The following is a 13684-nucleotide window of genomic DNA, read 5'->3' as shown; positions in this document are numbered from 1 at the left end:
ATCCCTCCCCCCTCCCCTTCCACCACAACAGACTTACCAGCTGGATGCAGCTCTTCAAGCTGCAGGACTGCATATTGGAAATCGGATCTGTGTCGACTGATATGCCTCCTTAAAACTCGGCTATCAGTATCAGCCCCCAAAATCTCTATCAGTGAACCCCTAACACACTAAAAGAAAGCAACCAAATAATTTAAATAGTTCAGTTTGAAATTAAATGAGTTATAATTATATTCGCTTTGTCAGATGAAGTGAAATTTAAGTCATTTGGTTTAAAGACAATGTTGGTCTTCAGAACCAATACTAGAAAGCTTGTTCATTTGCAGATTGAATTTTTAGGAAAGGTATGTTTGAATCTGTTAACTTGTTTCACTCTGTTTTCCTAATTATCTTTGCTTAAATTCGTTGTCTTTACATTTATTTTATTCCTTCTCGAGGGTTTGCAGGATCAGACCTTTAGCCTTCTCTTCGGCTAGAAAGATAGAAGTAGGCACCAAAGACCTATTAAAATTTTACCTATGCCTAACAAACAATTATCCCCCTCACCCTTTCTCTGTGCCCACTGTACTTCCAAATCACTTGCTTTTATTCACTCACTTCCACTATCCTACACTGATATGTGTAGCAATATCAATCCTGGAAATGTGTACAGCATGAGAACTCTTCTTGTGCTATTTCTGGAGACTACAGATATTAAAGAATTTTAGAAATTCTTTAACAGGTTTTTTTCGAAACTGCTCTTTTCCCTCTGATATCTGTATTTTAGAGAGGAATATGGTACTCCAGGGCAGGGGCACAGAGGGCCTGGCAATGTGTTCACATCCTGTTTAGACTGTGATGCACATGAGTTCTTGGCACAGAGTCTGGCCTGGTCCCCTGTTTTTTTTTGGTTCCAGAGCCCAAGGCCTGAATGCCACCATTGCTCATCCCCTCCTGTTGTCCCCTCCTTTCCTCTGCTGCTGAGTTCAGTGGAGAGGTAGAGAAAAGGGGGAGAGTGACCAGCAAAGTTTTGTTTACCTCTCCTCTTGTCTAGAGTAGAGCCCTTACTCAGGTGCTTATTTGATTTTTATGTGTTTGTTTGTGAAAAATGAACAGGTTTCTTTTCATGTTTACTTTTTTAGATGCCACTAGATCTCTCCCCTCTTGCAACACCAATCATAAGAAATAAAATTGAAGAGCCTTCAGTTGTGGAGACAACTCATCAGGACAGTCCTTTACCTCATCCAGAATCCACTACCAGTGATGAAAAGGTCAGGAACCTATTTTTCAAGATTCAGAACTACCACTGATAAAGGACATTGAATGATGCATTGCGTTTTTAAAACATTTATCAGGACTACTTTGATGATCCAGCTATATACTGAATACTAATATTAGTCATATGACTCATTCAGGTAATCAGTTCTTAGTGAACTCTAAGTTAAGTTCTTAGGAAAGGAAGGGATTTTTGCTTTGTCGGCTTCTCTGAAGATTGGTTAATATTTTGAATTCAGGAAGCCTTGATTAAAGATACAGAACCCTCAACCCTACAGTTAAGCTTTGCTCATAAGAATTCTCTCTTGATTACCTCTTACACCTCCCACTGGTCATCCAAAAAACAAAAAGAGAGACAAGACTTAACACTCCTGATATTACTACATTTAAGAACAAAACTTTTAAAAAGCCCTATTTACATATTATTAATTAGCAAAAAGTGGAAAGAAATTTCAGTTTCTGAAAAACCTTTAGAGGTCACCTTCAGCATAATTAAAGTTTCTTTATGTCTGAGGAGCCTGATTTTCTCTGTTAAAAATTCAAAATTATTTGATTTAAAACCCCCCAAATTTGCGTTTTTCCATTATTAAAATAAAATGCCATTATATTATATATATAATGGAATATATATATATATATATATTATATATACCTATATATATATATATATAGGTATCAGTTGAACACAATGTTTTATTTATATTTTTACAATATTAAAGCATCTTAGAAGCCTACCAGTGCCTTAATCTTTATAATAAAATAAATTCTAAATACCTATATATTTTGGCGTTTGATTTTGGTATTTTTATCATGGAAAATCTGAGTCTCCCTGCCACCTTCACTCACCAGGATGTGTCCAGCTGCAGCTGTTTCGTCACTGCTTTGTGGCAGTGTGCAGCCCTGATATGCCAGTGCCCTGCCCCTTCCCATGCCATTGCCCCTCACTCCCAAGCCACAGCCCACCCAGCTTTGCTCCCAACCCACAGCCCCTGACCCACAGTCCTCCACCCCCCTGGTGCTGGTAGCACCCCTCACTCCTAACCCACAGTCCCCTGGCCCTGGTAGTGCACGGGGCTCCAGATGGTCTCCATCCTGCTTGTGGTAGCTGCAGTGCTCCAGCTCATGCAGGTGGTAACAGAGCCCGTCCAGCTCAAGCATGAGCTGGAGGGAGGAGTAAGAGACAAATTGCGCCAGGTGGCCTGGCCCCCATCCCTCCCCCTGCACCCCACAGGCAGCATCTCCAGCCACCCCACCCCTGCCCCCGCGAACATGGGCACCAGCCCTTGGTGCTGCCAGCCCAGCCACTGCCCCCAAAGGTTTCCACCATCCCCTTCCTCTGCTGGAGGGACAGGTGCCTCTGGGTGGGCCCCAGCTGACAGTGACGCAGAGTTGGACTCACCCGTGGTGCTGAGTGCTGCCTCAGACTCTCCTGCCCTGCTGCAGCCCCAATGCCTGGACATCGCTTAGTGCTGGCAGGCACCTGTGTTGTGTCAGAGGCATGCGCACACACGCCTCTTGCACGCGCGCACATGCACACATACACACACCTCATAACCCTTCCCTTCACCTCTGCCACCCATGCCTCACCCTGCCACACGCAGTTGCCAGACAGTCCCAAAGTTCTGGCCCTCCACCCACCTTCCTCCCCCCACCCCATCCCATAGACTTACCTGTATCCAGCTGCTAGGGCTGCTCCCACCACCCTGCCTGGCTGTATTGCCAGCCACATGTGTGTGCACATGCACGTGGTGTCCTCTACCTCTGATAGCCCTCCCCCTGCTTCCCCCAGCCCCAAGCATCTTCTTGTAGGCTGGAGCTCTGCCAGTCTGCAAGGGGAAACCCATGGTTTCCTTCTTCAAAGGGAAAAATCTGGGTTTTGAAAAATCCACATTTTACTGCAGGCAATGGAAAATCTGGATCCCTGCTTATATCTATATTATTGGTGTTCCTTACCTTACAAATTGGAGCAGACCTGTCCAATTTTTTAAAAGCTAGGGGCAGCATGCCACATGACACCTCCTCTTCCAAGTACTCCCCGTGCTTGCAACTGTTTAATGGAAAAGTTCAGCTATTTAAAGGAAACCAAAATAAGTGTTAAAATAATTTACTTCAAGATGCCATTCATGAGTTGTTTTGAGGCAGGTAAATTCACAAATTAAAATCCCTCTATTGCTCTTTTTAGCAAAATTAGCTTATTTCCTGCCCAAGAATAAGCATTCTAGCACTCTGATATTTACCAGAAAATAGTTGTAAGGATTTAAATGATAGCTCTACTTTTGTATATTACTACCTTCATTAAAAGAAGTACTTAGTGTGTAGACACACGTAACAATTGAACCATTCCAAAATGTCAGTGATTATGCATGAGTTCACAGTTGTGTGAAGTGCTGTGGTCATGACACTAGGGGATGGGAGTGAGTATCCAGCCCAACATGTCTTGGAGTGGGCAAGTAGGGGTGGAGTGCTTGCACCCATATTATGAGAGCACAGTGGGGTGAGTGAGTGTTTTCACTTTTCTGAAAGAGTGGCCAAGAGTGTTTTCAGTTTTCTGCTTTCTCGTTTCTCCTAAATAGGAGTTCAATAAACGTCAGTAGCCTGCAGTTAACTAAAGTCTGCAGTGTGCTTGTCTGACTTGGTGGGGAGAGAGGTGAGGAGATGCTTGGCCCCATGCTTGTTGGTTCCCAGGAGCTGAGTGAGGCAGTGGGGAGGGGCCATGGTTGAGTAGGGAGTAAGGACACAGCTAATTATTAGAAAAGAGAGATTTTATTGACCAAGCAGTACAAGGGAGCTACGAGAGAGCTCATTGATTTTGTGGGGAGGCAAGAGGAGTACCAACAAAAGGAAGAAAAGGGGGGCGGTATAATTCTGGCTCCATACCAGAATGGCCAATTGCTACAGTCGGGGGAGAAAGGGGCTGGGTGAGGAATGATGCATTATGGGATGCTGGGAGGTCTGACTAAACCCATATCACAGAATGTTCGGTTTCCACACATAACAGTGAACCGTTCAAAATAGTATTTGATGGTTGAGGTACACTTTTGAACCGTTTCAGATGGCTTTGAACTGATTTAACTAGCTTATGTATTTCTCTGCTTCAGGTTTAAGCCATATTTAAACTGTTCTAAGTGTTACTTGTGTCCATGCTCTCATAGTATTATCATTCTTTGGCAGTTCTTTACCAAATACAACATACCCATGATGCTGAAATTTCAATGATATTGTATTTTGGAAACAATGCTGAAAATGTTGCTGCTTAATCATGTACTGTAGCTCCTGGTTATCTCTATTTTTGGTTGTATGATTGTACAGACAGACTGAGTTGGTGGTGAGGGGGCTGCATAATGTGTTGCTGCTGAATGAGGACTGGTGAAGTTAAGAGATGTGAGCAGAGTGATGCTGTTTGGTCGCTTGTGAGAGTTCAGCATTTTCCTCCTGTTTTCTTACTGAAGTGGGGAAGGCACATCTCTTTCAAGCAGGACTTGTCTAGATTTAAAAAAAACAAGTTGCTGTCACGCTTTCATTGGTTCTGTGGACTGGTTGCGGCAGTATTTTTGCTTAAGAATATGCAGTCCATTAATGCATGTGCAACAGACTTCTAATTATCTTTACTCACATAAGAAAAACTTATGCGACCATCTGTAAATTGGCATTTTATTTCTTTTTTTCCTACTCTGTTTTCTGAGATGGGGCTGGCCAACTTGTAGCCCACAGGTTCCTGCCTGGCCACCACTCACCCCCAACAACTTCTGATGTTGGCAAGGTCTTCAGGCTCCCCTTTCCTCCTCCAGCTTCTACTTCTTGCCCCCATTCCTGGGGGTAGAGTGGCACAGTCCGCATAGTTGGGGAACCTGGGAATTCTGCACAGTTCACAGGGCAAGGGAGCCCATGGGTTGCAGAGAGGTGGCTGCTCAGAAGTGGACAGATCTGTTTTGGGAGATCCTTTTAGTTATACCAGTGTTTAATAGTTGAAATTCTACATCAAATAGGTTCAATTATCCTTACTTTCCCTATAAGTCTTTCAGCTTTAAAATAATAATTTTTTAAACTTAATTTATTCTTTCAGGGATTTTTAATAAACAAACAAACAAACATAGTTTCTTCTTAATAATCTTTGGAGAGGTATATCTTAACTCTGTTCAGTTAAGAATTGCCAGAATACTCATTCTCCAATTGATATAGCTATTTTATATCCAAACATTTATTTCTGTAGTATTCAGTTATAACATTGTACAGTATTTTTGTGTGTCCATTTGTACATGGAACATAGCAGTGCTAGAAAGTTATTATATGGACTTGTATTTAGATGCAAAATAGTTGTATGTAAATATAAGCAATAAACAAAGATTTGCATTTTCAGTGGAAAATGAATTTAGAAGTAGTTAGAGTCTTTGTTAAAATACTTTACATCCTTCAGTGTTTCCTTGCAGTTTTGAGATGAAGACTTAGTTGTATTGATAGAAGAAATAATTTTCAGTTAGGTTTTTGGTACTTTGTAATTGGTTTGAACTTGTAAAGGAAAGAGCTTTCGTAGGATTGTTTTAGGACTCTGACAATTTATCCCTGTGATCCTTTCTGCTTCTGAATAGAATATCCTTATGTCTTTTAAAAGTCAGCATTCTGACAGAAATAGAAAAGCTCTACAAGAAATTTTGGGGTAATCTTTTGAATGCCACTTAATTGCCTGGGTATGCTCTGGTTTTTTATTTTTTTTAAATTGTGCACATTTCCTTTAAATTTTGTCCTGCTTACATTTATAATCTGCTATTGTTAGCATTTTCAACTTTAAACTTACAATTAAAGCTCTTATCAAATAGTGTGTAGAAAGCACAAGGTATAGCTAGCACTCATATGCAACTTTCAAAACATTAGATGAAAGAAAATAGCTTGGAAATAAGACAAAATGTAAGTTGCAAATGTTGCATTTGAGCTCATGTAAACATGCATGGGGTATTAAAACATATTATCTCTGATGCTTGAAGTCTGTTTCTGGAAGGCAAGCAGCAGTTTTCCGAGGAGTTCTTTTAAATAAAACCCTATAATTTCATTTAATAAAATAGGCAATTAAAAACATAACTGTGTACTTTTTAAGTCTCCAAACATCAGAAGTATAAAAATAACTGTAGTTGTCTTTTAAAATGCAGTGAAGGCACAGCCAAATGTGTAATGCCCTAATATTATAATGGTTTCATTACCCATTTTTCATCAGTATTGAGGTCTTGGTCATACAGATAAATTTGCATAATGTGATTAAGTGAATATATGAATAGCCATGCAATTTTTTTCTTTTTCTGCTGCCACCTTGTTGTTTTTTTCCAGTTAGTTATTTTTTCCTGCTTCTTTTTCAGTATTGTTCTCCTAGAAGGGAATTAATGAGTTTCTTTGCTAGTTGTTATACTCTTGCCATTAATAGGACAGAGTGGGAGGCATGGACAGAATAAGTGTGTGACATGACTTGCCAGATGTCTCAGGGGCTGACGGGCAGTATAGGTTGAAGCTGTGGTGTCATGTTGGGCAAAGGATGCTTAAAGGAGGAATTTGCTGCCACCTGGTGCATACAAGCTATACGGGGTCAGAGCTCCATTCCTGCAGGGCTTATGAGCAGTTCAAAGCACTTATATTTCCCTTCTGTACAACAAACCACAGTTAACCTTTAGGCAGTCCTCACAGCAGATTACTTCCTGTGCAGTTCTTCCCTGATTTTCCCTAGTCAGACACTTCAGCCACTTTTGCAGCTGCTTGCCTTCACTCTCAAAGATCTGGATCCAGTAGGCAGTAGTTAGAGTTTAACTGCATAGAAGGCCTTGATGAGCTTCTAAAAAGTTAGCTTAGCTAACCTTTTTTTCAGCATTAGATACCTAACATATTTCATTTTGGTTTTCTATGGGTTTTTAAAATTTAAGGAATAGCTGTCTGGAATTATAGATACTACATTCAAATATTTAAAAAAATATATATTTCTTGGATCATTTTCTAAATAAATTCCCCATTCTACTCAAATAGAATTCACCATTTTAATATCCTAAAAACATTCCCATCCACCATAAATTAAAATTTCTCAGGGGAAATTATTCTGGGAAAACCTATGAGAATTGTAGCAACAAATGCAGCTTTCAGGCAGTTGGGTAGGAAGGAGGGTTCACAGCCCTTTCACTGAAAAAGACTTGTTGCCAGCTAAGATTTGGTAGGAAAATCACTTCTGAGTTCAAAAAAACACAATGGAGAAATATTAATTTTGCCTTCTTGATAGTCAGGTCTCTTACTATGTGGGAATTTATAGATCAATCTCAACAATATCATTTTCACTCAAATAAGTGTATGCCAGTGTAGCCTACAGGGTACACCATTTTGTAAGTAGACAGATGAAGTCTTTGCTAGCTGAATTTTTATCATAGACTTAACATGTAAATTCTGTGTAGAACACATTGCAGTAATTGCGTCTCACAAAGACAGAAAGACATAGGTAATTGCAGAAGAAGTCCTACGCCCACAAGGAGAAGTAGCAACTTTAACTTAAAGTGTCCTGTCTGTTGCTGCTATGTGTACTTCCAAGGCCAAATTAGGATCTCACATTAGGAATTGATCTCAAGCTTTGTGAGTTTTTGGTGGTGATCCTCTCTCCTCAACCCATAAGTGATTTCAGTCTCAGGAGCTAGGGACAGAAGTTACACATAAACTGGTTTAAGTGATCAGAAACTGGTTTAAACCTGCAACAGAACATAAATTCAGTGCACATAAACCAGTTTCAAAAGAGCCGAAACGAGCTTGAGATAAACCTGGTTGAATGTTGTATCAGACTTAACTGATCTGGTTCAAACCACTCTATCATAACTATATAACTTCTATCCCAGACTCCTTCTTGGTTTAAGTTAAACCAGAGTCCCCCAGCATCCCGGCATGCCGTCTGAACTGCCCTTTCTGCTCCAGCGGAGCAGGGATGGCGCTGCCTCTCTGCTCCCTAGCTGGAGCAGGGATGGGGGGTGGGGAGCCTGACCAGATGCTGGCCCCAGAACGGAGCAGAGAAGAGATTTATTGTCCCCCTCCTTCCCCTGGCCCACCAGTATGGACCTGCATTTCTCTGCTGGCTGCTCCAGCCGGGGGTTGGGGGGAGCAGCCCCGGCAGTAGTCTGGCCAGAAAGTGGGTTTAATTCCTTCCTCTCTGTCTTACCGGCATGGAGTCAAGCTGGGATCTGCCTGGTGCTCCCCTCCCACCCCCATCGCTGCTGCAGGGGTAGGGATATGACCAGATGCTGGCCAGCATGGCCCCCAGAGGCAGGGCAGTAGTTATTCAGCCCCTCTGTCCCTGGGAAACTAGAGCCGAGGTCTGCCCTCCCCAACTGTTACCACCATCCGCTTTCTGTACAGGGCGAGTCATGGGATAAGCCCCCTCCTGTCCTGTCTGCCAGACACCAGAGGGAGGGGAGAATAACCCCCCGCCTTGTCCCCTTGCTTAAGGGGCCCTGCCGGTACCCTGGCTCTGCCACTGGAATGGTGAGGATGCAGGGCCCTTCATGTGGTCAGCACCCCCTGTCATTGTGTCCAGAGAGTGTGAGCCTCTTCCCGGCAGGGGGGCCACGAGTGGGGAGTCGCAGAGCTGCTGAGGACTGTGTGGGACAAGTGGCAGCACTGGGGCTTGGAGGGGGCCATCACCCCCCAAATCCCCCTGCAGCACCGCCACCACCACTTGCAGCACACAGTCTGAGGCAGCTTTCCCTGACCCACAGTAAGGCCCACCCGCCAGGAGAGGCTCACAGTCTAGGACACCATGACGGGGTGCTGCCTCTGTCACGGTTCCTGCCCCTTTGCCGCTCCAGAGGCAGGGGCAGAGGCATGGCCAGAGGCCGGCTGGCAGGGCCCCTTAGTTGGGGGGGCAGGAGTGGGGTTATTAACCCCTCTGCCCTCCGGAGAGCTCAGTGGGGTCTGCCCGCCCGAACTTCTGCCTCCACCACTCATTCCCTGCACGGGGCAAGCGGCGGGCTAAGCCCCCTCCTGCCCTCTCCGCCATATACTGGAGGGAGGGGGGAATACCCCCCCCTCCCGGCCCTTTTGCCTGAGTGGCTCTGCCAGCTGGCATCTGGCCATTCCTCGGCCCTGCTGCTAGAGCAGTGAGGGGCAAGTGGCCATGATGGGGGCTGCAGCCCCTGTCACAGTGTCCTGGAGTGTGAGCCTCTTTTCTGCAGATGGGCCGAGCTGCAGGGTGGGGAAAACTGCTGCTGCCTGTGCAGGGTGAGTGGTGGTGGAGGGGCTTGGGGGACTATGGCCACTGCTCCAAGTCCCAGTGCCACCACTCACCCCACACAGTCTGTGGTAGCTCTGACCCCCAGCTCATGGCCCCCCTGCCGGAAAGAGACTTGTGCTCCCCGGACACCATGACAGAGGGTGCTGCCTCCATCAAGGGTCCTGCCCCCTCGCTGCTCCAGTGGCAGAGCAGGGGCACAGCCAGAGGCTGGCCGGCAGGGCCTCTTAGGTGAGAGGGTAGGGAGAGAAGTTATTCCCCTCTTCCTCCAGTGTCTGGAGGGGGCTTATCCTGCCGCTTGCCCCAGGCAGGGAGCAAACAGTGGTGATTGGGTCTGGCAGATGCTGGCTGTGGTCCCGAGGGAGCAGAGTGGGGAATAACCCCTCTTCCCGCCCCCTCTGCCTCAGGGACATATGCCAGTCAGCGTCTGGCTGCGCCCCCACTGCTGCAGCAGTGCAAGGCAAATCCTGGCTCGGGTCTGTGCTGGTGGGACAGGGAAGGGGATTAAACCCCCTCCCTAACCAGTTCACTTCAAGCTACTGCCGAGGCTGGCCATGCCCCCCTCCCAGCATACCTGCAGCAGAGGACACACTCTAGTGCCCCCCCAGCTCCTGGCCTGAGCAGCTGCAGGTATGTGCCTGCATGTTCTCAGTCCAGAGGAAATGTCTGTTCACTTGCAAATTGGTTCATTCTAGCCAGGTTAGACTAAAGTGCAAAGATTGGATCAATTCAGGCTCCACCTCTTTGAATGCCTGTCCCTAGCCAATTAGCGGGCTTTCATCCTAGATCCATCTTGGTTTGCTCTCTCTCACCCTATTCAGGTCCCCTGATCCAGGGAATATAATATACATTTAATATATGTATCAATTTTATTGTGCTTTTTGATATTTCAGTAAAATTAAAGGTTTTTGTTTTGTAAAAATTAACATTGCCATATCATTTCCAGTTTGCCATGTTGCTTCACTAGTGGAGCTGTTTAACTGTTATAGCACAGTTTACAGGGTCCCATGTTGTTTAAGGAAAACACTGTTTTTACAACTCTTGCAAAGTGCTTATGGGGGCATGGGTTTATTTAAAATATTTTTAATGGTTGTCATAAAGCTGAGATTGGCAGTTATAACCCTTGTCAGTTCTATTCACTTAGATTCATAGATGTAGGGTCAGAAGGGACCTAAGTAGATCATCAAGTCCAACCCCCTGCCCTGGGCAGGAAAGAATACTGGGCTCATATGACCCCAGCTTGGCAGTTATCAAGCCTCCTCTTAAAGACCCCCAAGGTAGGAGCCAGCATCACTTCCCTTTGAGGTTGGTTCCAGATCCTAGCCGCCCTGACTGTGAAGTAGTACCTTCTAATGTCCAGCCTGAACCTACTCTCAAACAACTTATGGCCGTTATTCCTTGCTACTCTGGGAGGTGCTCGGGGAAACGGTCTCTCTCCCATTCCCCGCTGGTCCCCCCTGGTAAGTTTATAGACAGCCACCAGGCCCCCTCTCAGCCTTCTTTTGTTAAGGCTGAACAGGTTCAGGTCCTTGTAGGGTCTGCCCTGCTGCTTCCGTATCATGCGTGTGGCCCTCCTCTGGACCCTCTTGATGCTGGCCATATCCCTCCTGAAGTGCGGCGCCCAGAACTGGACGCAGTACTCCAACTGTGGCCTGATCAGTGTCACATAGAGGGGGAGGATCACCTCCTTGGCCCTGCTTGTGATGCATCTATGGATGCATGACAAGGTGTGGTTAGCCTTCCTGACCGCGTCCTCACGTTGGCGGCCCATGTTAGCTTTGGAATCGATAATGACTCCAAGATCCCTTTCTGTCACTGTGCTTTCGAGAATGGAGTTCCCCAGCCTGTGGGTATGCTGCTGGTTCTTGCTGCCCAAGTGCACTTGTCATGTTGAATCCCATCCTATTCTCATTTGCCCACCCGTGTAACCTGTCCAAGTCCAGTTGTATCCTGTCCCTCCCTTCTAGCTTGCCCACCTCGCCCCAAATCTTGGTGTCATCAGCGAATTTGAACAGGGTGCTTTTCACCCCCTCGTCCAAATTGCTAATCAAGAAATTGAACAGTACAGGCCCAAGGACCAAGCCCTAGGGGACTCCACTGCCTACATCCCTCCAGGTCGAATATGACCCATCCACCACCACTCTCTGGGTGTGGCCCCTCAGCTGATTTGCGACCCAGCTGACTGTAGGCATCAATGCCACAGTCACCTAGCTTTTTAATAAGAATGGGGTGGGATACAGTACCAAAGGCCTTCCTGAATTCCAGAAAGACAATATCCACCGCGACACCTGCGTCCAATGATGTTGTGACCTGGTCATAGAAGGCAATCAGGTTGGTCTGACAGGACCTGCCCCTAATGAATGCATACTGGTTGCCCCTAAGCATCCTCCTCCCTGCTGGCCCTTCCCAGATGTGCTCCTGGATAATTTTCTCAAAGAGCTTCCCCAGGATCGAAGTAAGACTAATGGGCCTATAGTTGCCCATGTCCTCCCTCCTCCCTATTTTGAAAATGTGGACCACGTTGGCCTTCTTCCAGTCTTCTGGAACCTGGCCAGAACACCACGAGTGCTTGTAAAGCTATGCCAGGGGCCCTGTGATAACCTCTGCCAATTCCCTCAGAACCCTGGGGTGGAGAGCAGCTGGACCTGCTGAGTTGAACATGTCCTGCCCCTCCAGAAGTTCCCTAACCTGGTCCCTAACTCAGTTCCCTAACGCTTCTTGCTCATTACCAAAGAGTTTATCTTCTATTCTCAAATCTTTCCCTCTGTCAAGCCACTAGTGTGGGTATATTCTAGTATTTTTCAAGACTATGGAAGAACTATTGAATCTCAAGAGAGATTTTTCATTCTATGTTAAATGAGAAACAGGCTTTTCTCATTGAATCTCATGAGAGGTTTTTCACCTATGTTAAATGAGAAAATTACTTTTTAAAAGAAGTGAGCGATATAAATAGTTTTTTTGGGTTTTTTGTTAATATGGCCCTTTTGTTTTAGTGATCAAGTAAACATGTTGGAGCAGAGAGAATTATGAAACTAATAAAGAGCATTCTGAAAGAATCTGTTTACCAAGAACAAGTCAAACAGTAACATTATGTTGATTGACAGTCTTCTGGGCTTGTTGTCATAATACCCAACACCTGATTGGAACAGCATTATTATTAGGAGTCCACTTAAATCATGGAGAAACTAAACAATTTTCACAGATTGTTTATGGTATAAATAGCAAATTCCATGTATATTTCCTGGATGCACTCATACACAATATACAACAAAGTAAATTATATGTAGACCTGTAGAAAAAGTTTAGAAATTCTAATTTATCCTTACCTTAATAAAAACAATCCATTAAGGTAGGTGTCTATGTCCCTATGGGGGAAGGAGGGATGAGAGGGTGGCTGCCATCTTCTGTGTAGCTTGAGCCAGGCAGAGCAGCCCTTGGCAAGGCAACTACTGCCCTTGGTGCCGTCCTGCCAGCCAGCCCCCTTCTCCCCCCAACCTCAAACGGCCTGCAAGGCTGGGCCACAGCAACAGCAAGGATTGCTGGCTACCACTGGGAGTTTTTATTTTTGTAAGTTGATTTTGCGGGCAACCGCATATTTCATGTTTCCCTGAAATCCGCAGAATCTTGAATTGAGTAGATCCTTAGTTAATAGTAGTAGTAGTGGTATTACTGTAGGATTAACAAGAGGTTTTCATAAAATTGTGATAGTTTTTTGAGATTAACAGATTTTTTTTAAATACCATAATTCATCTAATTCAGCATTTTGTAACTCATATAATGTGAAAAGGTACTTATACAATTCTCTAAATTATATTCACTATGCAGACTGCCTTGATGATCTGTAATTGCAATGGTAATTTTTTTCTTTTGCCTAGGAAGTGCCACTGCAGCAGACAGCGCAGCCTACTTCAACGATAGTTCGTCCAGCCTCATTACAGGTTCCTAATGTACTGCTTGCAAGTTCTGACTCAAGTGTTATTATTCAGCAGGCAATACCTTCACCAACTTCTAGCACTGTCATTACCCAGGCTCCATCCTCCAACAGACCAATAGTGTAAGTTGTACATCTTTGTAAAACAAGTTATTAGAGATTTTGAAAAAGATATTCTCTCCTTCACAGCCTGCATTTTTATTAATTTTCCTACAATTCTGAAGTATAGTAAATCTTCCTAAAATTTAGAAATTACATAGTATTTTTCC

General features: G+C 44.7%; 1 protein-coding gene across 13 annotated transcripts in view; it reads left to right on the top strand.

Annotated features, from left to right (window-relative positions):
• The window catches only part of ATF2 (activating transcription factor 2), an 82334-nt gene that overhangs the window by 25345 nt on the left and 43305 nt on the right, over positions 1 to 13684 (top strand). For all 13 annotated transcript variants that reach the window (XM_006020806.3, XM_006020805.3, XM_025200496.1 and 10 more), the window contains 2 exons: positions 1119 to 1247; positions 13360 to 13538. In XM_006020806.3, coding sequence (XP_006020868.1) covers positions 1119 to 1247; positions 13360 to 13538 — 308 coding nt within the window. The remainder of the gene's footprint in view (positions 1 to 1118; positions 1248 to 13359; positions 13539 to 13684) is intronic.

The sequence above is a fragment of the Alligator sinensis genome, unplaced genomic scaffold (genome assembly GCF_000455745.1).
Source record: "Alligator sinensis unplaced genomic scaffold, ASM45574v1 scaffold321_1, whole genome shotgun sequence".
NCBI lineage: Eukaryota > Metazoa > Chordata > Crocodylia > Alligatoridae > Alligator > Alligator sinensis.
This window is presented reverse-complemented; position numbering and strand designations above follow the sequence as displayed.